The sequence below is a fragment of the Gobio gobio genome, assembly GCF_949357685.1.
Source record: "Gobio gobio genome assembly, chromosome: 8".
In the NCBI taxonomy this organism is placed as follows: domain Eukaryota; kingdom Metazoa; phylum Chordata; class Actinopteri; order Cypriniformes; family Gobionidae; genus Gobio; species Gobio gobio.
This window is the reverse complement of record NC_137114.1, coordinates 18,150,272-18,177,888: the sequence shown is the minus strand read 5'-3', so window position 1 is coordinate 18,177,888 and position 27,617 is coordinate 18,150,272. Positions and strand designations below refer to the sequence as shown.

The 27,617-nt window shown below is 39.0% G+C and overlaps 1 protein-coding gene across 2 annotated transcripts; it reads left to right on the top strand.

Annotated features, from left to right (window-relative positions):
• gal3st2 (galactose-3-O-sulfotransferase 2) lies at positions 1 to 27,617 on the top strand. 2 transcript variants are annotated; one of them, XM_079823661.1, is made up of 5 exons: positions 1 to 212; positions 3,329 to 3,547; positions 15,329 to 15,439; positions 21,405 to 22,065; positions 24,323 to 27,617. In XM_079823661.1, the coding sequence occupies exons 2-5, from the start codon at positions 3,474 to 3,476 to the stop codon at positions 25,361 to 25,363; spliced, it is 1,887 nt and encodes a 628-aa protein (XP_079679787.1). In that variant the 5' UTR covers positions 1 to 212; positions 3,329 to 3,473; the 3' UTR covers positions 25,364 to 27,617. The 2 variants fall into 2 exon arrangements, with proteins under 2 accessions (XP_079679787.1, XP_079679786.1); XM_079823660.1 differs by lacking the exon at positions 1 to 212 and adding an exon at positions 2,947 to 3,224.

Sequence of the window (27,617 nt, the reverse complement as noted above, 5' to 3'; positions counted from 1 at the left end):
ACTAATGGCAATCGAACATGTAGTGTCATAATTGCTGCCGTACTCCACATTTTAAACTGCCGTGATTGTCTTTCATATTCATGATTGTTTTCACACTGGTTTAATATTGCATTTGCTGCGCTGCAAATCACTGCGATTTTTATATTCATACACTAGCAACCCTGCTTCTGGAAAATGATATTCAGTGTCAAGTCGAGGAAAGAAAAACAAAGGTGGGTGTTTTTGTTCTGAAAGTCCTCAAGTTTAATTGACAGACATCAGAAACCGCCGCTGCAATTACAGTATGGCGATGGTGAACGGTATATGTGCCAGTGCTTTTTTGCACAGATGAACAGCGCTAAGGAATTCTGTGGGCGTCGTATGGTTTGCGGGTTGTCATGCTTCCTGTTGGAGCCGTTGCTGTGGCAGCAGAGCTTTCCCAGGCGAGTTGGCAGGCATCTCTGAGCCCGACCGATCGATTGGTGGAAAACTGTCAGCCTGTAGGCTTTTACTGATGATGTCATCATAATTGATCCGTCTGTGGGCTGAAATGAAACTAAATAGAAAGCTTCTTTTCTTCTTATGCATGTGAAAGCATTGACAGCAGGAAGAGTTGAGCGATGCAGCACAGTGTTGTTTACCAACAGATGCCTGCACAGTAAACAGTTCTGGTTTTTGGAAGTTAACGGTATGAATTTCAAAATAATAGAGAGATTTTTATATATATATATATATATATATATATATTCAACAAGACAATACATTGTACAGTATTGTTAAAGTTTTTATAAAGGAAAAATTTACCCATAATTAACAGTGAAATCAGTAAAGTATGTTTCCTGAATAAACCCCAGTGACAGGTAGGTTTAGGGGCGGGGTTAGGGGTAGGTAATTCATTCAAATTCATACGAATATGTACAATTTAGCAAAAATCGTACGAATTTGTACGAATTAGGCACCTTCGTAAAATACGTACGGATTGCCGGGAGATCGGGTTGTAATGACTTTATCTAAATAATGTTATATTGCCCCACCCCCTTATTTTTGTTATTTACATTTTTGTTAACACTGAGCACATCAGCCAAATTTAACGAATTCGTTTGCCCATATAATCTTAAGATATTACGCTGCATTCACACGGGGCGTCAGCGTTAACTCTTGACAGAGGGCGTGGCTGAACCTTGGCGCTGATGCGACCGTCATAGTGACAACAGCCAATCACATTACTTGCCGCGTCTGCTTTAGGGTTGCATGAACGCAATTGACCTATCGGTAAGCCCCTCCTCTCGAATGCAGATGAGCCAATGGCAGTTAAGTATCAGTTGCGCTGGGACCGGAACTCGGACATCTTTAGGTGTCAGCACCATAGAGAAACATTGGAAAATGCGAAGCTCTCATTGGTTTTAGCAAAAATGCTAAAATGTCGTGCCTGAGGTACTGTAACACTGACTCCAGGGATCCTGAGAGGATTTTCTGTTTGTCATACTCTCGTTAAGTTACGATTAAAGTCGCCGCTAACATACAAACCGAAATAACTAACTGTTCTCACGTCATGTAACACTGTAGGTCAAAAACACGAAGGTCTACATTTCAGTGCCTCTCCATATTAAACTGTCATGTAAATGAATTTAATTTTAGATATGTTTAAGGTCTACATTATCTGTCCTACTAAGGAGGACTTCTATTTTGATGGGTATTATAGTGAAAGGGAGAGCTCGCACTCACAGTTTATCGGAGTTGTTTTGCAGATCCAAAGTTTACCAGTTATTAACTGCACCCCCGAAAAGTCATAAGTTCTGTGTGTATGTTTGTTTCCTGTTAGTTGTATGAGTGTTTTTGTGTAATTTGCTGTGTATGTTAATGGTAATGTTACAGAGAGAGATAGTTTGTGAATGAGACGTTAATGCGCACTTCTTATGCTTTGTTTGTTCAACTCTTACGATGATTTTTTGGAGTGAAAAAGGACATAATAAACTTAATAAACCATCAGTAAAGTTTGGCCATCATTCGGACGGGATATACGCTACATTCTGTGTCCAAAAACACAAGGTTTCCACACTGACAGCTGTCATTGTAAGATATAGCAACTCCGTTTGTTTGTCCGAGTTAGCAACAGTAACTAAGGGGGGCGGGGCTTACTGATAGGTCAATTGGCTAGCGTCTGCTCTAGGGTATTCGCATAGGGTGATCTAATTGGATGACGCCTGCGTTGGCGCTTGAAAAGTTGAGAAATCTTCAACTTCTGCCGCTTGCAACGCGACGGAACCCACAATTCAGTTCAGCAATGCATGACATCACCCATTCAAAGTAAATGAGAGGCGTTAGGTTAAGCTTATTTGGCTTGCTGTCTGCTGATGAGGGGCTCGATGAAGCAGTTTCAACTCGAGCTCTGATATACCCCCACAGTGACTAAATGATTATGCAGGGCAATACCTAAGATAAAGGTGGAGTTTGGGGAGGTGGTGGGATGCTGGAACATTTGAGACTGAGGAGAGGTAAGCAGCTCTGGCTGTTGATTGGAAGATTAGATGGGCCCGCTCCTCTCTAAATTACATTTTTAACTTCACTCATTTTCACCATGGTGTTAATAAAACACAAAGATTCCTATTTGTTCCTTAATTCCATTTAATACAATATTTTTTTTCGACCATTATAGCTATATATTTTACTTAGCCCTATAGATTATGTTTTAAATAATTTTCTGCCAAGCATCTGGTGGAGAAAAGAAAAAGAAAATAAATAAATCTGGCTTTAAAATCATTGCAAGTCACTCTAAATAAAGGACAAAGATATTAACTGATATCCTCCACGATTTGCTCACTTCTTTGCAATCATCCTTCTCTTTCTTGTATCCCTTTTTTTTTTTTTTTACCTGCTGCTCCCCTGGTATTACAGTATCTTGACACAAAGATATCTTTGTGCGCCAAGCATTCACAAAGTGCTCTGAGTTTCGGCATCAAGTTCTCTCTCTCATCAGGGAAGAACAACAAGGGCACATAGAACGGATTACTTCTTGCTCTCCTCCAATGGCATCGGGGCAAACATTAAGAGAGAGAGGGAGGGAGGGAAGACAGGTGTGCTCAATCTGTAATGAACTCCGTATTATAGGATCACAGTAAGACAGGCATGGATTACGTCTGTTTTCATTAGTATCAACAGCGTTGCTTGTGTCTCTAATAAAAGACTAAACTGTGAAAGCTTTTGGGACTGTAATTCAAGCTCCAGGACGTGTTTTCTGCATTATTGTAAGGACGTGTTAAAATCTACATTTTCTGTCATGGCTCAGTACATTTCGCCACTTGAAGCTCTCTTTATCTGTCACTCGCTCTCCTTTTTCTATTTCCCTCAGAACCAATCGGTCGTTAGCGGGAGGAGTCCCACCGGTGGACCCGAGGGACGGATAGCAGTGTTTCACGAGTTCGGCGGAGCGTTTGACGACCGTGGTCCGGTGGGGGGCTTTATCGGGGTTGTCGACTCCGGTACAAGCGAGCGACATGCTCCCTCCGCGGAGAATCGCTGGCCGGGAGCGGAGAGCATTTTCCTGGCGGACCGCCTCACCATGGACCACGTAAGTGAACTGTTTTAAGATTTCACAATATAGATGCTTCATTATAAGTTTTTCCTCAGAAAGACTCTTAGTTACCATTTTCGCAGTGGGAAATAGTGAGTTTGAGTTGCCTTTTAACGACCGTGTCGTGTGAGAGCGCGACGGTATTATGTTCCCGTCGGATGAGCGAGCTGCTGCTCTGATTAACGGTCGACTCGCCTCTCTCTCCATCTCGCATGCACGAGCGTGATGAATTATTCCGCGCGAGAAGTGTGATGCGCGCGGTCCTCCTGAAATTCCTCACCGCTTAATATATTGGGTTTCATCGAACCGAGTCGAGTTTCATTCTGTCTCATTCAAATGGCAATGTCAGAGAATTGTTACGTTTTCAAATTGCTCTAATGTGTTTAATCCGCTATGTTTGTAAATACAGTTTGTTTAAAGTGTGGGTAGGCTAGTACAGTTCCTTCATATCAAAACCAGACTTTAGTTCTGTTAGGCATATATATATATATATTTATTTACAGTCTATTACTTTAGCCTATGTCTGCCCAAGAGAAAACAGTTCAACTTCATTGGGTCCGACTTTAATTAAAGTAAAGTAGGCTAATCATGTTACTAGGTTTACAATAGCAAGTGAATTACACTTCAAAATGGAAAAGATACTTGAGACACATTTGAGTTTCTCAGATTCCTATATAGCTACACCCTGTGCAGAACCGTTAAGAAACCTTTCAAGTGTAGGCCTATAGCCAGTTCTCGGAGTTACTTACAAGTTAAAAATCTATAAGTTTGATATAAAACACAATATGCTCATCATAAAAAGATTTTGAGGCACGTGAAATAGGTTGCTAGTAGGCTATAGCTACACAATACAAAAGCTGCCTGGAGGTTCACAAGTCTCTTCACTGCCAAATTACTTAAAGTAACATGGAATGTGTGATCTAAAGTGCTACCTTTTATTGTTTACTGTTTATTTATAATATGATACATTGTTAGTGGTGTTCTGAAATGAGGAGGCAAAGTCCTCCTTTTATCAAATGTAGCTTAAATTCTTGTCCAAGTTACACTTAATGTGGTCACATTTTCCTGGTTAAATAAACATAAAAATAAATCAAATGCAATTCTATTTTGTATTTTTACTTTAACAATGTAATTAATGTTATTAAAACATCTCAAGTGAAGTGTTTTTAAACATTTTTTTTAATACATGTAATCCAAAGTAATAACTCAAGGCAGTAACAATGTAAACAAAATATTTTATTTGTGAACTGATGTTCAGCTGTTCTTTTTAATAGTCAACTTATTTTTGGATCATTAGTCATCAAAGCTTGGTAAACACTGTCATAGACACCTTTATTTTAACCAAGCTCATTGCGCTCTAAAAATCCCCCCAGTCATCATATTTTCAGACCAAAGTTTTATTTTAAAGGGTCATATTTAAGTGGGTGAGTTGTTTACTTTTTCCCAACGGTGGCATTTTTTTCCATTCAGAATGCGCACGAAAACAAGAGGCGGGATTTATCGCACGAACAAATCTTATCCAATCATAGTAAAATGGAGGCATTGCCTCCTCATGTGACTTTCCCCCATTCATTCTCAATTACCCCCCCCCCCCCCCCATCAATCCCACCTCACACTTTATGGGGTCTGTTAAAAGTCAATGGGCTCAGGGGAGGCAAGCCTCCTGTTGTAACTTTACCTACAGGTGTTGCTGTTGGACAGTGTTCCTTTAGAGAAAAAAAAATACACTTTTAATGTCATTTATACACTTTATTTTTTTTAATGTCACCTTTTGTAATATTGATTATTTTCTCATCCAATTTTTGAGGAGGCACGCCCCTGTCCAATCTGCATATAAGATAAAGGAATGCTTCATTTTGCATGTAAAGTCTGTTAAAGCAACAGGCTTCAACCAGATGTTCATGTTAAAAAGTTACTTAAACCGTTTGTGGTCAATGGATGTGTAATTTAATAAATTCTCTTAGGAAAGATGCTTTATTTTATTCACCTCTATAACTTCTAGAATTATTATGGAAAACCAGTGTGTTTTGTGTGCATATGTGGTACAAATGTAACAAGAGAAGAGGTTGAACTCTCTATTCCAGATGTGTCTGTGGCCTGAGGATACGTGAGTGGTTTTGTTAAAGAGTTTAAATTTTTTCCTCATGTTTGCATGTTTTTCTTTTTCTGTCTGTGTGACCACAGCCGTCACCAAATCATTGTTATGTAGGAAGAAGAAAAAAAAAAAGCAATGACTGTATTGTGTTCTTTAGGTCAACACATGATTATTTTCAGTACTACAAAAACAAAACGTAACTATTATAAGTCTTTATATTCCGGCCATTGCTTGGAATGTTTTAACTATGCATGTTCATGAGTTCATAATCTTATAGAGAGATAAATACAGGCTGTGCTCATTAGAGGAGTTCAAACATGCCAAAGGAATATGTTTACCTCACACTTATTTATTCATCTTTTGATAAATTAAACGCACATGTTTCTTGCAAACTCAATTTAATCCAGTCAGTATGGTTTGTTAGGGATATCAGTTTAGGGGCGCAAGACCTGGGGCCCGTTCTTCGTACGTCGCTAACTCAGTTAGCTGGATTTGATTGTTGACGATTTGACATGATCTCGGATTGTTTGGTTCTTCGAAGCTCATCCTGGACTTGCTGTCATAGTAACAGGTCCGTAAGCTTAAACCTGCTCGCGAGCAGGCTTATTTCATGTAAACAGGATTAGATTGCATCTTGAGGTGATACTTAAAATCTGTCCCAGCCACTGCTACTTTATTACAAGAGTTCATTACTGAACCAGGGGCAATAATAATAATTTTAAATAATAATAATAATATAAAAATGTTATATTGTAGGCTATATGTATATGAGAATGTATATAATATTATAATGTTGTTTATAATAATATAGACACAGCCACTTGATTGAGCGATTTATTTGTGATGGAATAATTACTTTATAATTTTATTGGAGGTTTACACACATGTTGTACAGTTACTCTGAGCCGTGCATTAATTTAAGTGATGACAGATATTATGGGATGGCTTGATGCAGCGCAAGAGATGCAGAGAATTTGATCTTGACCCTTAAGAAACTTTAATACTGTCACGTTACAAATCTGCTCCAAATTTAATTAAAAATTAAATTACAACATTTAAATAAAAATGTAAAGGGTGTACAAATACTGTATAAAATCGTGAATATAAATAATTGGTAGGCCTAATCATGTTAAAAAAACAAAAAACATTTATCATTTATCTATCATAACTTTTATGTTGGTTTGGTGGTTTGGCTGTTTCCTTATAAAGGTCCAGAAATTCGTGGGGTTTTTATTGTATAATTTGTCAAGTTTTTTTTGCCAGGTGGCTTTTTAATTAAATGATGTCATTACGTTGCTGTCTTGACGCCAACCTATCGCTGCATTGCTGATCGTGGTTTCGAGTATCGATGCATCTGCCCTCTTCAGGGAACACAAGAACGCGCAGTGATCTGTGATCATTTAATCCAGATATTTTAATCCAATCCGCAAATTCGTCTGAAGAACCAAATTAGCCAGAGATCAGTTATCACGATTAAAAGATCTGGGATCTGTCAAATCATCTTAGATGTATTAAGCGAGGTACGAAGAACGGGCCCCAGATTGTGAAGAATGAAGACCAAGAGTCAGAAGTGCGATTTAAGAGAAATTCAATGAAGATTAGAAGCCAGCTTCAATTCTCACAAGGAGTTTGTAGGCCGTGCTCTCTGTATACATACCATTTCTCAACACAATTATGCTATTTTCAAGGTTTAGCTACGTCATTACTGCAGGTTGAATGATTGATTGGCTAACTAGAAAATAGTTAGTCATAGTAAATTTCCACACATGGTCAGTATCAGAATCCACCCCTTTCAGGTTCGTATAGAGCTTTTTCACATTTTTGTAAGAATGTTTAGCTTTGCAACCTTCATTGTTTTATCTATGAAATCCACTTTCAAACAGGATCTCAAATCGTACAACAACATTTTATTAACTGTAAGCTAACGCATGAATCTTAAACTGGATCTATTGTGCTTTGCGTTGAAGACAAAAAATGTAATTAGGCAAAGAGATGGCCGTTTGTCATATTTGATAATGTTTAAATGAAGCTGTCAAAGTTATGTTACCACAGCTTTTACAATGTTATAGTGCTTTTGCATTCTGTTATAATTTGTACTGCCTTTGTGAATTGACTAGGATCTTGAACAGTTTTGCTGGAGTTTGGAACTTCATGACTGCTGTTTCAGCATAGTGTGGTTTCCTTGGTTGGAGTCAAAACATTCCCTCTCTCTTTGTGTGTGTGTGTGACTTGATGAAAATGCAGTCAATGACAGCAGCAGTCTAATTTTAACTTTGCAAATGACTGTCTGTAATTCATTTATGCTGATATGTAACATGACTCAAACCAAGCGATTTATGCTGTGGCCAAGCAAAAACACAGAAGGTGGCAAGAAGGAAGAGAAAAGGAGAGGGAGGAGAGAATTACATTGCTTAAACTCATGCCCTCTAAGGAACACATTCTTTTCCCATTTTGCAACATGCCAATTCAACTGCAATGGAAAACTAACACTCACAAAGTCCCTTAAGGTGAAACTATGGCAAATGCAGACCAATAGGTGCAAAATACAAGAGTCTGGTGTAAGAATATCTTCTTATAATATCTGACATTTACCATACCCTTGTTAAGATAGTCTTCCCTTGGTGTATCTAGTTCTTGTGTTTCTCTGGTGTTTTGTCATTCGTTGAGTCTTCGCTGTAACCTGTTACTGTCCTGAGTTTCCCGGTCTGTTCTGGCTATAGCCAGAGGTAGTATAGGTATACCCTATGTTTGTGTATCTTGTGGATTACTACTATTAAATCATACTGCACTTGGATCCTCTTCTTTGCCTTCTTTCTTAACCATGACCGGGACACAAATATCAATAGGGCCCGTTTAATTTCTCCAAATTCCTTTTTTTTTGGGGGGGATTCCAGTGATTTTTGGAATCCATTTTAATGGTTTAAATATTTTTTGTAATAAAGCTTGTCTAATTAATTGAAATAATGAATTGTATACAGCTTAAGTTTAACAAAAAAAACATGTTTAGGACCCTATTAATTTATTTTTACTTAACTGCAAGATATTGTTACAAATGGGGCTGCCGCTAACAACTATTTTTATATTGATAAATCTATTGACTAATTTATCACTAAGTTTCAACAATTTTACTTAAAAACATTTAATTTAACTTGCAACGTTGGCCTTCAGTAGTGTACTATTAAAAAAAGTATAAATGTAAACAAGCCATTGACAAAATGTAAAACTAAAATAGTAAAAATCTAAGAAGGTACAAATTTGTAAACCAACATGATAAAAAGAGAATATCAGCAAATACTTTTTATATAGAATAGTGTTGTCACGATTCCAAAATTATGACTTCGACACGATACCAGACTAAAATTAAATACCTCAATACCGATAAGTTACTGAATTGATACCATGGCAAAAAACTGTTATTGAATAATATGACAGAACTTACTATTCATTTTTTTTTTATCATTGTTTTAGGGTTAAACCCCCCCCCCTAAAAACTCACTTGGCCGGCATGTTCCTGCCCTGCTTCACACAGAATATTAGGTCTGGCCCTTTAAGAGCTGCACGGACATTCATTGTAACACCCGATTTCTCATTCAACTCTGTATACGTTCACTAAAGACATATCCGACTGCGTTTACCCGAATACTCGCCAGGACGTGCATTTTTACATATTTTTGACCATTCAAACCCAATAATCTGCAAAACTGTGAAAGGCGGCTGTGTGCGTTTCAGGTCAGAGTCCGGCCGCGCAGCACTTTTCTGTTGCTGTCTTTTCCCTGAGCTGCTCGTATATATTTGACTGTTCTGCTTCCATTGTTTAGTGAACGGTGGAAGCAGAACACGCACACGTCCTCACTCCTGCTGTCACACATCGACGCAGATTAAGACTGCTCTTATTAGAGTGCTGTCATCTACCAGTACTAATACAATTTCATATCGTACCCAACTTAACCAGGCGACTAAATATATTGAAGTCGACTAATTAAAGGGTTAGTTCACCCTAAAATGAAAATTCTGTCATTAATTACTTACCCTCATGTCGTTCGACACCTGTAAGACCTCCGTTCATCTTCAGAACACAGATTAAGATATTTTAGTTGAAATCTGATGGCTCTGAAAGTCCTCCATTGGCACAATGGTACTCTACACTCTCAAGACCCTTACAAGGCACTAAAGACGTCGTTACAAAGTCCATCTCACTACAGTGGTTCTAAAATAACTTTATGAATCGGCGACAATAGTTTTTGTGCGCAAAAAAACCCTAAATAACGTCTTGCATAGTGATGACGATTTCAAAACAAAGCATCATGAAGCTTCGAAGCGTTATGATTCACTGAGTCGATTCAGCGGTTTGAATCGCCAAATTTCAGTTTGGCGGTTTGACACGCGATCCGAATCATCATTCGACTCAGTGATTCATAACGCTTCGAAGCTTCATGATGCTTTGTTTTGAAATCGTCATCACCATGTAAGTCATTATTTAGGGTTTTTTTGCGCACAAAAACTATTGTCGCCGATTCATAAAGTTATTGTAGTGAGATGGACTTTGTAACGACGTCTTTAGTACCTTTTTAAGGGTCTTGAGAGTGTAGAGTACCATTGTGCCAATGGAGGACTTTCAGAGCCATCAGATTTCAACTAAAATATCTTAATTTCTGTTCCGAAGATGAACGGAGGTCTTACAGGTGTCGAACGACATGAGGGTAAGTAATTACAGAATTTTCATTTTTTGGGTGAACTAACCCTTTAACAGCGTCGACACAGTCGATTGTATCGACCAATCGCAAGAGGCCTAATTACAAATATAGAGGGATTATATTACACCAATTAAAAGTTTCACAGGTGTTTATGACATAAGTGTTACCAAAAAAATTGTAAACGATCATTATGTGACATAAAGGGAAATATAGGTTAATTTTAAAAGGTGACCTAATTTCTGACTAAATCATTAACTATAGTTAATTATTCAGTCAGAAGCTAGGTCAACTTTTAAAAGCAACCTATTTATTACTTCTCTTCCTTTGAAACCAAATAACTGATTTCTTGTTGCATCGCTGCATCAATAGGAAGAGAGTTAGTTATAAAAATATGAATGTTCCAAAGGGAACACGGATCACCATAACTGTCACTCTGTCACATAAATGGCACTCAAACCAATCAATTAATCTTAACTTGGGTTTTCTGAGTAAACGAGGAATAGTATGTGAATAGTACAGCTTACTATTTGTACAATTAAGTTAAGACATTAAGTACATTAAGACATTGGGCCCTATTCTAACGATCTGAAACGCAAGTGTCAAAGCGCGAAGCGCAAGTAACTTTGTGGGCGGGTCTCGGCGCTGTTGCTATTTTCCCGGCGGGATAAATGGCTCTTGCGCCCGGCGCAAATCTAAAATGGGTTGGTCTGAAGTAGCTTCATTATTCATAGGTGTGGTTTGGGCGTAACGTGAATAAACCAATCCGAGCGTCATCCAACATTCCCTTTAAAAGCAGGTGCGCAAGTTCCATTATGGATTGCTATTATTTATGGCGTATTTACCAGGCGCACGCCAGGAGCGGTTCACAGCCGAGGAGACTGATGTTCTTGTAAGAGCAGTGAAAGACAGAGAAGTTGTGTTGTATGGGGATGGGAGAAACCCACCCAAAATAGCGTCGGTTAAACAGGCGTGGGAGGAAATAGCCACAATTTTCATCAGCTGGCATCCCCAGGACGTCGCACCAGTGCCGCAAGCGCTACAATGACATCAGAAGACGGGGAAAGTCCAAGCTTGCCAGCATCAATCGGGCACGCCGTGTAACGGGAGGTGGATCTGCCTCTACTCAGGACCTGACGCCAGCAGAGGACATCGCTGCGTCCACCCTCACCGATTTTTTTGACGGACAAACCAATTTGTTAGATGTCCTTATATACATATATGTCTTGCCAGAAGTTGCCACTATTGGGCAAACGGGTCTCCTTAATTATTAGACTACAATTAGCCTGAATCATTTGTAAGCTAGATTTATGCCTATTTTTTCACATCTTCGTGGCACACCACAATGATTTCCGTCATCTCATGTGTTAATATTTTTTAGTGTAACAATTTATGATTTGCAAAAATAACTGTTGCATCTGTGTAGATTACATGAGCAAAGTGTTTGCGCGTTGTGCACGCTATACATTATGGTCAAGCATGCGCCCTTAAAATAGCATAATGAACAACGCGCAACGCGCCACTGACTTTAGACTAGGATTTTTCTGGTCAGTGGCGCAATTGTTTAATGGAACAGCAAAATAGCACCAGGGATTGTTTGCGCCGGAACACGCCTCCTTTTTTGCGCTGAACCGCCCAGGTAGCGCAAGTTCATTCACTAGTTTAGCGACGTGCTTCTGTGGAGGGAAAAGCGCGCTTTGCGCGGGTGCAAAATAGGAATGACACGTGCGTCGGTGTACAAAGTCAATTGCGCTGGGTGCAAGATAGGGCCCATTAAGTTAACTAAAAAGTGTTTGTTGGATTTTACAGTGTACATTTATTTGATCAAAAATACAGTAAAATAGTAATATTGTAAACGTTTTTACCATTCAAATGTCTGACTTCTATTTGAATATTTTAATTTAAAATGTCATGTATTCCTGTGATGGCAAAACGGAATTTTTAGCATAATACCCCTCCTTAGTGTCCCATGATCCTTCAGAAATCATTCTAATACAGGGGTCCTTGCCCTGAGTGTTTTTCAGGGCAAGAACCCAGTGCCGCCGCTCCCATTACGCGCATAACACACTGCGCGTAGGGCACCAAGTGCTCAGGGGGGCACCACAAGAAAATGGTCTCTACACCATCCCCCCCCGGTCGCACTTTATGATGCCCGTAATTCGCGAAAGCGGGCATCATAAAGTGATCGCGCATAGGGCATCAAAACGGCCAGCGGCGGTACTGCAAGGACCCCTTAGGCGATGGACAGGGAGCAGGGACCCCCCGATACAAACCGATAAAATACATGTGTCAAACAGAAGTACATATTAAGCATTATTAATATAAACTACTTATATTATGGTTAAGAATAAGTTATATTATGTTAAAACTGTAGATCAGAACTATGCACATTATTGTTGTTGTATGACTGTATGTTACTTTTCATTGTTAAAATTGAGATTTATGCATCATAAAGAACATACTGCGATACATTGTTGCTGCTGTTGTTGTACATTTTATTTTAATTGATTCTAACTTAAACACCTTTGATTGGCCATTTTATTCCAGAAATCAATGAACATGTCTATGATTGTCTACCTTTCTCAGCGCTGTCAAACACGCTGTACACTGAACATCTCATGTTCTCCAGAGCGCAAACTCAACGCAATGTTTGCTAAATCGGTTTCGCAAATATTAAACTATTACAGTATCACCGGAGGGTGCTCTGCTTTCGTTTCAGCGTGCTTACATTTGAATTTGACTTTGTTTTTTCCCCATGTTATAATTTAATTTTTATTTTTTTTCAAAAAATTATTTGTGATCAAACATTGATTGGAGGACCCCTTAGGGGTCGTGGACCCCAGTTGAAGACCCATATTCTAATATGCTGAAAACAGCTGGGCTGCATAATATATTTTGTTGAATCTGATACTTTTTCTTTTTTTAGGTTAGAAGAATAGAAAGTTATTTTGCAACATTATGAATCTTTACTGTCACTTGATAAATTCAAATGCATCTTTGCTTGTATTATTTTATTACCATTTAAAATATCTCCATCTCCCTCCAATTCAGCTTTATTATAGCTCTATTATTATTGGCATGACTGGGATGGTACAATGTTGCCAAAGCATAAAAAGAAAAAGACAACAAAAAAACATATATGGCTATATTGTACATGTTATCACAACTCAAAAAGTGGTAATTACAGAGAGCAGTGGTGAGACTGAAAAGAGCAACAAAATAAAATAAAAAAGGCCTTCAGCCTTTGTCCCTCATAATATGGCAGGAGGACACATACTGCGCTGCCAAGTGGATTTCTCTTTTTCTCCTAAAATATAAGAGTTTGTCGACATGGTTTGCTTGATGAATTTGAGCAATTTGGGTGGAATATGTTTCTCTAATGTTGTTATATTTGCTGCACTGTGTGAGGAAGTGCAGCTCGTCCTCTAAGACTCTATCAGGGCAGTGTGAACACAGTCTGAGCTCTCTGTCTGGAGCTACGGTGCATAGAGGCAAGCGAATGGGTGGGAATGAGGAAAGGTGGATGTACTTGCAGCTATACTGTTATACTAAACAAAGGCAGAAAACACAAGGAGTAAATAAATACAGGAGCTTAAATAGTTCAAAACGTCTGGTATTGTCTTTAAGACAATACCAGACAAAGCGTGCATGGGGACTCTTCGTCCAGCGATGAAGGAGACAACTTTAAGTTGGTGGATGGGTGGGACACCATTCCGCACCTTCCAGCTCCACTAAAATTCTCACTGGAACGGACATGGGGACAGGTCATACACCTGGTCAGACATGGTGGCAGGCTTGAGCTCCAGAGTGGACGGGTGTCTGTTGCGGGCATAGGCTCTTGCTCTGTGTCTGCGGTGGGCTCCGGGTCAAGATCCATGGCGAGCATGGGTTCTAGCTATAGCTTTGTAGAGGATTAGAGGCAGGTAGGGTTGGAACGGCATGGATGGTGAGGAGGGGGTATCTGCCACATACCCACAGCGCATACTCAATGTAGTGGAGTAACAGGCAACTTTGTCATTATCTGAAGGAGATCATTGTCAAAGCCCACTCCAATGTGCTCCCATTCAAACTTGACACAAATCTAAAAAAATCCTCAATTAAATCCTCCAATGGCTGTCATCCCTGATACAGAGAAAGGAACTGGTTCTCAGGGTGGATGGCGTCTGCTGCATAATCCATGTTTTTTGGTTCTGGTATTCTGTCATGGTGCAGACAGGCAAGGAGAGGATGAGGAGAGGTGGATCTACTTTAGAGGTGGATAACTTTTATTATAAACAAAAAGACAATCCAAGGACACACGAGCTAAACACAGGAGCTAAAATATGTAACTGGTTTGTTTTAAAACAAAGACCATACCAAAAGGAAACACAAATAATCAACAATCCAAGGACACAGGAGCTAAACACTGGAGCTAAAATATGTAACTGCTTTGTTTTAAAACAAAGACCATACCAAAAGGAAACACAAATAATCAAAAATCATGGCAACCAATGATGAGCGGGAACATAGGAACAAAATAAACAGGAACAGAAACACAAGGTAATGCAAAAAAAGTCCATAAAACAGAATTCCAAAAATGACAGAGTATATAAAACAATTATTCGAAGCCAACGTGACTCTTTATTAACTTGCCATTTAGATGCTCTTTACAAAAAGTGTTATGGTACACTAAACACTCCTTTGTCACTAGCTCTTGAGAGAAATGGTATATTTAAATGCACAATTGTTATAGCCTATTACTGTGATACCTTTTCAATGTTTGCATCACTGACCACTTTGGTTAGATAGTCTACTACCCAGAGCTTCTATTTTGAAATGATCTCACACTGCTTAAATTGTCACATTTACACTTGACCTTATCTGTTATATGTCTGTTGAAAGACTGTTCATCTGTCTATGCACGTATATAACTTGCATTCATTTTGTTTCTCTTTTTTGTTGTTGTTGTTTCTTATTAACCTGTGGTTCTTTCTGAAATGTGTGTGTTTACAGGTGTGTGAGAGTTGCTTGTTGCAGTCGCCTGCGGTTTATGTGGTTCGCTCTGATGGTCCTGACTGTCCTCTGCGTGGCGCTGCAGATGCTGGGAGTGGTCCAACAGGCCAGGTTGAGCATGTTTTATGAAAATTGCATAGTGAATCTCCTCGTCCACACTGAAACAATGAGAAACGCTCAAATTACCTTACTGCACATGCATAAAATATAATGAGTAATTACATTAATTGAAATGGTTACACTATTACATTTCAAATAGGGTAACTTGTAATCTGTAACCTATTAAATTTCCAAAGTAACCTTCCCAACACTGATAATAATAATAATAATAATAATAAACCTTATTTATATAGCACTTTTAAAGCTACATAGCACAAAGTGCTTTGCAAATGGTAAAAAAGACACGCAGAGCTTTACAAAAAATACAGTCAGGTAAAAATGTAGAAAGACATGAAAAGCTTTACAAAATATACAAACCAGCATGCATAATAAAACCAACACAAAATACTATAAAACAAAAGGTCCAAAGACTTCACAACGTGATAAAAGCAAGTGAAGGTTTACATTTTTAAAACTTAAAAGAAAAAGAAGAAACTCACTCACAATCTCCCAGGATCTAATATCCACTGGCAGGTTACTCCATACCATTGGAGCCTTCACTGCAAAAGCTCGGTCACCTTTTGCTTAATATCTGGATCATGGAACAGCCAACAAACCGTGACTAAAAGATCTGAGACAAAAGGTTTCATAAGGTCAGCTAAATACTTAATGACCAAACCATGTAGTGCTTTATATGTCAATGATAATATCTTAAAGGGATAGTTCACCCAAAAATGAAAATTAGCCCATGATTTACTCCCCCTCAAGTCATCCTAGGTGTATATGACATTCTTCTTTTAGATTAATAAAATCAGAGTTATATTACAAAAGTCCTGGCTAATCCAAGCTGTATAATGGCAGTAATTGTTGCTCTGTTTTTGAAGTCCCTAAAAATGCCTCTGTCCGTCAAATAACGTGCTCCACGCGGCTCTGGGGGGTTAATAAAGGCCTTCTGAAGCAAATCGATGTGGTGTTTGTGTAGGAAAAATATTAATATTTAAAACTTTATAAAGTAGACTGGTTTCCTACCACCAACTAATACATCTTGAAAACCGATTTGAAGTATTAACGGATGTGGGTGAGGAATCCCCAAACATGATGAATGTGATTGAACACGGATCGAATCAGCCCGTAGCTAACACTGATGCTAATAGGCACTCAAGGTCGAGCAGACAACGGCACTCGGCTCAGAGCGCAGCCGAGCCTACACTCTAATAGTGGGTGACTCTATTATCAGAAACATTAGCAGCAGGGATACAACTGTGCTGCCTTCCGCAAGCAACAGTTTATGATGTAAACGAGGAACTTAAGAACATTCTGATGAAACCTAAGACTGCAAATCGACTTATCATTCATGTGGGGAAGAACGATATTCAGAGAGAGCAGTCAGAACTCCTTAAGAGGAATTACAATTAACTTTTAGAAATGCTTAGAAAACTGAAAGTTCAGCCGTTCATCAGTGGACCATTTCCAGCAAGAGGAACAAATAGGTTCTCACGGCTGCTTGGGCTTAATACATGGCTGCAAAACACCTGCACCACGAAGGGACTGAACTTTTATAGACAATTTCAATCTCTTCTGGAGTCAGAGTCAACTGTTTACATCAAATGGCCTCCACCCAAACAAACTTGGTACAAGATTGCTAAAGGACAATATTTGCTTTTCCATTCATCATCCTTCAGCAGTGTGTGCCAACACACTCAACCTGAATGGCGCATGCACACACCTGGACCGAGTACCACAAGGACATTGATAACACAACGCAGCCACAACAACCACTACTCATGGACACACTCCCAGCTGAGCCCTGCCCACAGACAGACTGTGACAGATTAGAACTGCTCCAACATTCAGCACCCAAGGATGACTTTCTGGATAACAGCCAGTTAAGTTGAAGTGAAGTTAAGTTAGCACTTTTAAACATCCGTTCACTTAAGAACAATTCATTTCTAGTCAACGACTTAATAACCACAAACAACCTAGATTTTATGCATCTAAATGAATCGTGACTAGAAGACCGCTGCAGTGCAACAGTCCTCAATGAAACAGCCCCTAACTTTACTTCTGAGTGTCTGCGGAGAGGTGGAGGTGTTGCTGCTTTTTTTTTAACCCTCTCGAGTCGGCCATCGCGCCGACGTGATTGACTTCCTTTTTTTTCTTATCAGTGCCAAAGAGACTCCAATAACTCTGTTGTTTTTTATCATTCAGGCAAGTGTTATACATCATTATAATCTGTTAAATTAAAAAAAAATTTCTTTTTGCAAAATAAAGAAAACAAACAATGCACGATCTTCCGCCTCTCTGTAAATTCTCTAATCTGATTCTCTTCAGAAAATGACCTGTAGCTTAGTGAAAACTTATCACGCAAACATGAGACATGTCTAAAGAAACGTTAAAATGTCAGGTTTTAAATGTAAACCAAATCGAAAACAAATATTCTGTGTTCATGTAATCTGTTTGAAAGGAGAGAGATGTCAGTCGTTCGCGAGCCTCTTCATTATCCGGTAATGCGACCACGCCCACGGAGCGCGCACTCTTTGAGATTTAAATACTGAGGCGATCCATGCGTACATGCCCACACATCAACCCAAATGAACACTTCAAGTGAAGCGCTATACTTCAGCTACATCGTTTTGAGACGTGTTGAGGAACAATCCCGGAATAATCCTCCTTATGGAAAGCTGTTCATGTTCTGTTTGGAGCAATGGATTCAGCAGCTGATTTGTGGTAGGCTAAGTTTATTCTGTTAGCATCTGCGAATATTAAACACAAAAATACTGCTTAAATATGAATCGTACTGCAACATAAAATGTCATGAATGCAAAACTGTTTAGACAAAATATATTTGGCCTGTTTTCGTTTTGTATAAATTGTATCTTAATTTTAATCAATATTTTTTATATATTTGCTTATTTAATAAGAAGCAAATATAAAAGACAATAGCCTTAGCGCTGGTGATCATGCATTGCACGCATGTCTCATAAATGAACTGAAGCTCGACCTGATATTTGAGTATTGTGTGTATTTGATCGTTTGCAAATGATTCAGAAAATGTTTGCCATTGAAATGACTGGGAAAGTGTCCCAATCAACCTGAAGTCACCCTATACTATTTGAAATCATAATTGCATTGCATTGTTGTTTTAAATCCCAAATATTTTACTTATAACATTCATCATTACTAATTATTCAGTTATTTGTATTTACTGATATTTTTTATTTTTTTAGACTTCTTTCAAAAACATTTCTGATTGAAATGGCAGATAATTTAGTTTGTTTTAAGCAAAAACTCACTTAATTTAGATTTTTCCCCCCATAAAATTGTACTTGTCTAGTAAATGAATCTTGATTTAAGAATTTTAAATATTTGGACCAGAAAAAATGCTAAATAAGAAGAGCATTTTTTGCAGTGTAGACAAATCTTTTGATCATTTTAAAATATAATGGGCCTTTGTTGACTACATTCTAAATACAACTAAATAATGTATTTCCTTTGTCCTGTTGGCCTCAGTCACATACCTGAAGCGAATTCATTATGCGGTCCATTATGCATTCTTTTGTTTCTCAGGTGTGATACCCAGCATTATTCATTAACGTTCACGCCTCCTCGCATACTGCCTTTGTAAAGAAAAAATGTCTTCCTAAATGTATATATTGTTTCATGTGAATGAGTAGGCTCAATGATTCTCACATCAGTTTAAAGCAAAAACTATAGGAAACAACACCCATTAGTCAAGTCTTGTGGACATATATCTATTGTGTTTTGAGGCCTTAATTTTAAAATGTTTTTTTTTTTTTTCAAAAACCACACATAAACATTATTCTCTCAAATACAAACATGTACATACATGTTGCTCACATATTATGGTAGCCCAGTTTGTGCTGAATACAGTGTAATTACACTTTTGCCATTAATGTGTTTTATAAGCAAATAATAAAAGCACAAATTTCAGAGCATGTCAATTTCTAAAGGGCCCCAAAACAGCTCTGAATTCTAGGGGTTAACTGTTTAGAAGTAGATCTCTTAGAAGTGGTAAATGCCTCACTACTTTCTGGGACTCTTCAAAAGTCCCTTAAACCGCAGTTGTTAAGCCTCTGCTGAAAGGAGAAATCTGGATTGCACCATATTGAGCAATACAGACCAATCTCAAATCTCCCCTTCATAGGCAAGATCATTGAAAAAGTTGTTTTCAATCAGCTGAACCAATTCTTAAGCTCAAACGGATACTTTGTCAATTTTCAATCTGGTATCCGACCGCATCACAGCACTGAGATCATAAAGATAATAAATGATATTCGCTTAAATACAGATACAGGCAAAACATCATTTCTGGTACTGCTCGACCTCAGTGCTGCATTTGACTGTTGACCACAACATACTTCTTGACAGGCTGGAAAACTGGCTTTCTGGGATGGTCCTTAAATGTTTCTGGTCGTTCTTAAAAGGGAGAGGTTATTATGTGAGTATAGGTGATCATAAGTCTGAGTAGACATCCATGACATGCGGAGACCCACAAGGGTCAATTCTTGCACCACTCCTATTTAACCTGTATTTGCTGCCACTGAGCCAAATAATGAGAGGGAACCAAATTGCTTACCACAGCTATGCAGACGAAATCCAGATCTACTTAGCACTATCACCTAATGACTACAGCCCCATTGACTCCCTGTGCAAATGCATTGATGAAGTTAACTGGATGTGCCAACTTTCTTCAGTTAAACGAAGATAAAACTGAACTCCCTGCATTTCGAAATAAAGATGGAAAAGGTCAGGAATCTGGGTGTGATTTTGGAGCCAGGCCTGAGTAGTCATGTCAAAGCAATAACTAAATCCGCTTACTATCATCTGAAAAATATTGCAAGAATTAGATGCTTCGTTTCCAGGCAAGACTTCGAGAAACTTGCTCATGCTTTCATCAACAGCAGGGTGGACTATTGTTATGGTCTTCTCATCTGCCTCCCCAAAAAGACCATTAGACAGCTGCAGCTCATACAGAACGCTGCTGCCAGGATTCTGAGCAGAACCAGAAAATATGACCTTATCACACCAGTCCTCAGGTCTTTACACTGGCTTCCAGTTGCATTTAGAATTTATTTTAAAGTACTGTTACTTGTTTCTAAAGCACTCAATGGCCTAGGATTGCAGATACATTGCAGATATGCTGATTAAATACAAACCCAACAGATCACTCGGATCATCAGGATCAAGTCAGTTAGAAATACCAAGGGTTCACTCATAGCAAGAAGAGTCTGCGTTTAGCTATTATGCCAGCCGAAGCTGGAACCAGCTTCCTGATCAGATCATATTCAAATCCAGACTCAAAACACATCTCGACTGATTGCACCTTATCTTATCTATGCATCATCTTTTTTATTATTTTCATAACTGTTTTAATTTAAGTTTTAATCTTTGGTTATTGTTATTTTATCTATATATCAATTTTCAAAATTGTGTTCTTTTTAATTCTCTTTACAACGGTTTTAATTATCCTGGTTTTATTTTGAATTCTTATACTTGCTATTTTTATTTCTTATGCATGTTATCGCTATTTTGATTCAATTTCTATGTTAAGCACTTGGAGTTACCATTGTGTATGAAATGTGCTATATAAATAAACTTGCCTTGCCTTGCCTTGTTTTGCCTAATGAAGCTAAAACTGGAGTAATATGATTTAAAAGACCAAGTTTGTGTCCGTAATCTAGCAGCGGCATTTTGTACTAATTGAAACGGTGTCTCAATGTCGATGGAAGGCCAAAGTATAGAGAAAGATTAATTTTAAATGTATCTGGATTTATGTAGATGTAGCCTTTTTATATAGCAAATTATAAAAATAGATAGAGACTTTTCAACTCCGATTTAACAGCTTGGATTGGATGATATTTCCATTAAAAACAATATATAGGACATGAAGTGTTACTGATTTGTGTAGGTTTCATTAGGGTCAATATCTTATTTACTCTCTCTTTCTCTCTCTCAGGGACTCCAAGGTTTTGAAACTTGTAAGTGAACAGTTGGTCAGGACGCCTGCAGAGATCCATAGACCCGTGAAACGCAAAGACTGGGAAAACCTAGGAAACCTTTGGTCTGTCTCAGCAGCCATTGTTGAGGAACCAGTCAACCAGCATCGTTTCCAACAGAGAAGAGACGAGAGCCTAAACCCGCGTTCAGAAGAGAAAAGGGACCAAGTCTTGGAGGTTGCAAGAAAAAAACTTTCTAGCATTACCAAAGCAGTTCCACCAAAAGAGGCGAACAAACTCTTGCTTGACCAAGAAGTGGCTAAACAATTTCAGCACCAGCCGCAGAGGCCAGTTATCGCCAAAAATAACCCTGAAATTCAAAAACCACCACTCTCTGATTACTATACTGATAAATATACAGTAAAATCAGAAGCCGTCACGTGTCAACCCAAAAACCACATTGTCTTCCTCAAGACTCACAAGACTGCCAGCAGCACTATATTGAACATTCTCTATCGTTATGGGGACAACCATAACTTGACATTTGCCTTGCCGCTGAACATGCACAGCCAGTTATTTTACCCAGCATTCTTTGCAGCACACTTTGTGGAGGGTGTCAGGACTCGCAGCGTGAAAGAGTTCCACATTCTGTGCAATCATATGAGGTTCCGCTCCCAAGAGGTCAGTCTGAGAGCACATTACTTCCAAGAGAGAGGTGTACCAAAGCATAAAGCATGCAACCTAAGGTTGTTGCAGGATTAGATGAATAAAATAATGATTTTTGGTATTAAAAGTGAAGGGTTTGAACATAAGCCCTAAAATGCTGTGGATTGGGAAAAAAAGGGGTCCCACTTTATATTAGGTGGCCTTAACTACTATGTAACTACAAAAATGTAATACAGATGTAATTACATGCAGGTAATTTTTTTTTCAATGTAAGTACAATGTAAAAACATGTATGTACACAATAATTGTATTATTAATTTAAATGTTAGTACATAGTAGTTAAGGCCACTTAATATAAAGTGGGTCCAAAAATGAATAAAATAAATATTTTATAATATAATCATGGACTAATAAATGGAGATAATGTAATGTTTTATTTGGAGTTGGTTTTCGCAGTACAATGTTAAAATCATATGCTGTGCATATGGCCATTGTTTTTGATTAAATAAATAGCGTTATGTGAGATTTTAACCTATTGATGCAAGAGAACAGATAGACTCCAAATAAAAAGTAAAGCCTTTTTGGTTACCCATTATATACACTGATCAGCCATAACATTATGACCTATATTATTATGACCTGTTCCTAATATTGTGTTGGATCTCCTTTTGCTGCCAAAACAGCCCTGACCCATCAAGGCATGGACTCCACCTGACCCCTGAAGGTGTGCTGTGGTATCTGGCACCAATATGTTAGTAGCAGATCCTTTAAGTCCTGTAAGTTGTGATTTGGAGCCTCCATGGATTGGATTGTTCAGCACATCCCACAGATGCTCGGTTGGATTGGAGGCCAAGTCAACACCTCTAACTCGTTTTGTTCCTCAAATCATTCTTGAACCATTTTTGCTTTGTGGCAGAGTGCATTATCTGCTGAAAGAGCCACAGCCACCAGGAAATACTGTTTCCATGAAAGGGTGTACATGGTCTGCAACAATGCTTGGGTAGGTGGTACGTGACAAAGTAACATCCACATGGATGGAGGACCCAAGGTTTCCCAGCAGAACATTGGCCTACATCACACTGCCTCCGCCTGCTTGCCTTCTTCCCATAGTGCATCCTGGTGCCATGTGTTCCCCAGGTAATCGATGCACACACCCGGCCATCCAGGCCACCTTCTTCCATTGCTCCGTGGTCCAGTTCTGATACTCACGTGTCCACTGTTGGCGCTTTCGGTGGTGGACAGGGGTCCGCATGGGCACCCTGACTGGTCAGCGGCTATGCAGCCCCATACATAACAAGCTGCGATGCACTGTGTATTCTGACACCTTTCTATCAGAACCAGCATTAACTTCTTGAGCAATTTTGAGTTACAGTCGCTCGTCTGTTTGATCGGACCACACGGGCCAGCCTTTGCTCTCCACGTGCATCAATGAGCCTTGGCCGCCCATGACCCTGTCGCCGGTTCACCACCGTTCATTCCTTTGAGCACTTTTGATAGAGACTGACCACTGCAGACCAGGAACATCCACAAGAGCTGCAGTTTTGGAGATGCTTTGATCCAGTCATCTAGCCATCACAATTTGGCCCTGGTCAAACTCACTCAAATCCTTACGCTTGCCCATTTTTCCTGCTTCTAACACAAACTTTTGAGGACAAAATGTTCACTTGCTGCCTAATATATCCCACCCACTAACAGGTGCCGTGATGAAGAGATAATCAGTGTTATTCACTTCACCTGTTATGCCTGATCGGTGTACATGATTCTATGAATTAACTATAAACCAATAGTTTGCACATTACTTATTATAAAGTGGTTTCCTTTTATTTCACTTTTTATTTGTATTCTGATTTTATAATGCTATATTTACTTGGCCTTCTATTTAAATGGTTAAACATTTACCTTGAAGAAGTTTGCCATTTTGTCAAGACTCACTGTGGTGTGAAAGCAATCCTGAATGTGCATAGAACATTTAGCAAGCACATAAATCATTTGAAACAACTGACTATTTTAATTTTCAAGAGGAAGACGAAGCACCCAGTGCTAGATGGAGGTAGGCAGGTGCAGATCCGAATGATTTAGATGACATTTGCACTGATTGCATGGAGATTGCATTCTGTGATGGAACTGCTTCAGTTGAGTCTGAGACAGAGCAAGAGGTCAATTTCATCAAACTGTACAATTTTTATTTGTAAGTTAGTCATAAACTGTGTTGGAAATCTAAAAAAAACGGACTATTCATAAGTTCATATTGTCTTTTGTTTCTGATATTTAGGTGAGGAAGTTGATGCCTAAGGACACATTCTATTTCTCAATTCTTCGGAATCCGGTGGCAATGATGGAATCCTTGTTTGTTTACTACAAAGCGATCCCAGCATTTCGTGGTGTCCGAAGCCTTGAGAAGTTCCTTATCCAGGGTGGGCGGACCTACAACGCCTCTGTGCCTAGTAACCACTATGCACGTAACATTTTGACCTTTGACTTTGGTCTGGATAATACAGCACCTGAGAATGACTCGGAGCTGGACTGGCGTAGCGCCGAGGTCATCACTGCCGTGGAGCGCGACTTTTCGCTGATCCTAATCTCAGAGTATTTTGACGAATCACTGGTGCTTCTAAAACACACCCTCTGCTGGTCTCTGGATGATGTTTCGTCTTTCCGCCTCAACAGTCGCAGTGAACGCTCTCGCAAACCCTTGAGCGCAGAAACCGCAGAGCGTGTAAAACAGTGGAATGCACTAGACTGGCGATTGTACCAGCACTTTAATGCCACTTTCTGGAAACGCATAGACTCCACACTTGGACGGACGGAGCTCCAATGGGAAGTAGAGCTTCTGAGGGCAAAGAGGATGAAGCTTGAGCACATGTGTTTACAGGGAGGAGGGGCAGTAGATCCTTCAAAGGTCCAGGATTCCTCATTGAAGCCATTTCAGTATGGTGCAGCAGTTATTCAAGGTTATAACCTCCAACTGGGGTTAGATGATGACACTCGATGGTTTTGTCAGAGGCTGATCACACCTGAACTGCAGTACACATCGGCCTTGTACACCAAACAGTTCCCTCAGCTGGCGGCCGCACGTGCTGTTGCAGCAAAAAAGATTGCGGCCTCCAGAAACCGTGCAACGCACAGAACTGTTAAGCGCAATATTGAGACAAACGTGCACACAGAAGTGACAAACAATACCTCACATAGCAATACAGATACAGCCATTGCGGATGAACATAGATTAAACGTTTTGGCTAATTCTGTTGTTCATCGTGAGAGACAAGACAATTTTGATGTAGACAGTGTACCAAAACATTATAAGAATAAATAAATAAAAGGAAACTCCGATCACCATTCCACACAAAAACACTTTATAAACTCAAACACACCTAAGGAACCAGAAGAATCTGCTTTTGTTGAGATCTCAGAACCGAATTGGTCTAAGGAGCAGTCAGAAATGAACATATTATGGAGTGTAACAATGTTAAACGTAAAAAGAAGGAGGCGGGAAGTGGCGAATGTTCAACGTAACTTTAATATCAAAATAAACAAACAGCAAAATGCAAGTTAAGCGGCAGCCCCTCATGGACGACTGGCGCATTAAAACATAAAACGCAATATAAATAGTCCAAGCCTGGTCCTCTACTGTCGTCATTCCTATTTTTATTTTACTGGATCTCCTTACGTGAGACCGGTGTGACGCGCAGGTGACACTCATTAGCAATCGCGCCACCGGCCTCGCTCCGTTCCCACGGCTCTCGGCCCCGCCCTGCTTGCCACGCGACGATTTTGCTGGCAAAAAAAGTCTGTTGTCTGTTGTTATTAGTTTAGCGACGTCTGAAGCACAGCTCACACACAAGTCACTTTCAAACCAAGATGCTCTGTCTGTCAACGTGGGTGAAATCTGCATTTTTGCCCTCACTAATTCGACTCCTGATCATATAGATTCCACTTAAAATGACTGGAATCAAATGACTCGAAATTTCTCAGATTAACGGACACTGCTGTCCCAAGCTTGTGGCGGGGTCCAGTGCGAGTTAGAGGAAGTGGGGCCCCCCTCGCCCGGTCCTTTGGTGTTCACCACTGGGCCCCCTAAAGCACTGGATGCACCACCCTAAGGACGGAACAGTAAATGTGTCCACACCTTTACAAACAATGCAGTTCTATTCAGTTTATTGGTACAATGCTTTGAACAAATTGTACAGAGTTGTCCTCGAGGACTGCACACATTAAACAACATACTACGGGACCAGTGTTCGATTCACAAACCAAAGACTCATATGAGGCGGTTCTTTTCAGTGAACCAAAAGCATATAATGCAACCAGTGCAATCTGGTTAACAAACAAATAATTTTAATGAGCAGGTTCTTTTTAGTGAATCAAAAACATATAGCGCTGTCTGTTTAGTCCAGCGCCCGGACAAAAGAGCCAGTTCTTTGAATTAATTGTTCAATGATGTCTGTATCGAAATGAAGCAAGGTCTGCGTCGGTATCATTACTAAATTATGGTCCACATGATGGTGTTTTTTTTTTTTTTTTTTTATAAGTTAAAAACATTAAATTTCTAAGTATTCATTAATTAAAATATTGTTTCTGCATTTGAATGACACCCATTGATGTATTTATGCTTTATCCTCCAGCAAAACCATACCTGATACTTGATAATTTTGGTTCTTAAAATATCACATAATTATTGCTGTGAGACAATAACAATGAAGTGTGATTCATTGTCTCAGAAGACTAAGTAAACAGTTTCCCTTTGATTGCTTTTTCTATTCACTTTTGTTTTCTTTTTTTGAAAATGACTTTCCAATTTGTTTTTAGAGCCTGTTCAGCTGTTTTATGTTTTGGAAAATGCAAACCTTCCTGTACCACACTGGCTAAATATGACTTTATCATTTCCCTAAAACTAATGGTTTTAGGGAAATTATAAAGTCATATTTAGCCAGTGTTTCCAGTATGAGTCAGAAATTTATATAACACGGATAAAGTATGTGTTTGGCCTTTGCAAAAGGATCAATCCAGATGAACTGGTTTTTGTTACAGCTCTACAGATCTAGAAATTGAACTGTGACAGCAGTGTTGTGTATATATACCTTGGAATATACACATAATCTTTCAAAATCCAGCTATTTATTTTTGTACCATGTGGCTTTCCAAATTGATTTGTTGTTAAATTAGACACTGAAATTGTGAGTAACATATTTTCCACCTTCTCCAGACTCCTGAATCAGAGCCTAATGCAAAATACATTGAACGGATCTCTTTTTTTAGTGCTATTTGCTACATTCCAGTGTCTTTCTGAACTGTCTCAGAAATACAGTGGCCTCTAAAAGTATTTTGACACTAAGGACACAAACTTAAAAATGCATGAGTTTATCAGTGCTGTGGTATTTTGTGCACATGCTCAGGACAAATAATAAGAGCTGTCTGCTCCAGTTTGAGTCTGACTTGGATCATGTCCCGATCCTATTTTCCCCACTGTCTCACTTTCCAAACTCCATTTTACTGTCCTATAAACAAAAAGCTCCAAAATAAGCTAAATGTATGAATTTCATTGTATTGCATACAAATATAAAATCTGC

Excerpts from the sequence above, each read along its gene's own strand:
- gal3st2 (XM_079823661.1), top strand. The coding sequence starts at position 3,474 with ATGCTCCCTCCGCGGAGAATCGCTGGCCGGGAGCGGAGAGCATTTTCC. Across the intron at positions 15,440-21,404 it reads GGAGTGGTCCAACAGGCCAG|GGACTCCAAGGTTTTGAAAC; the intron begins GTTGAGCATGTT and ends TCTCTCTCTCAG. Across the intron at positions 22,066-24,322 it reads TGAGGTTCCGCTCCCAAGAG|GTGAGGAAGTTGATGCCTAA; the intron begins GTCAGTCTGAGA and ends TCTGATATTTAG.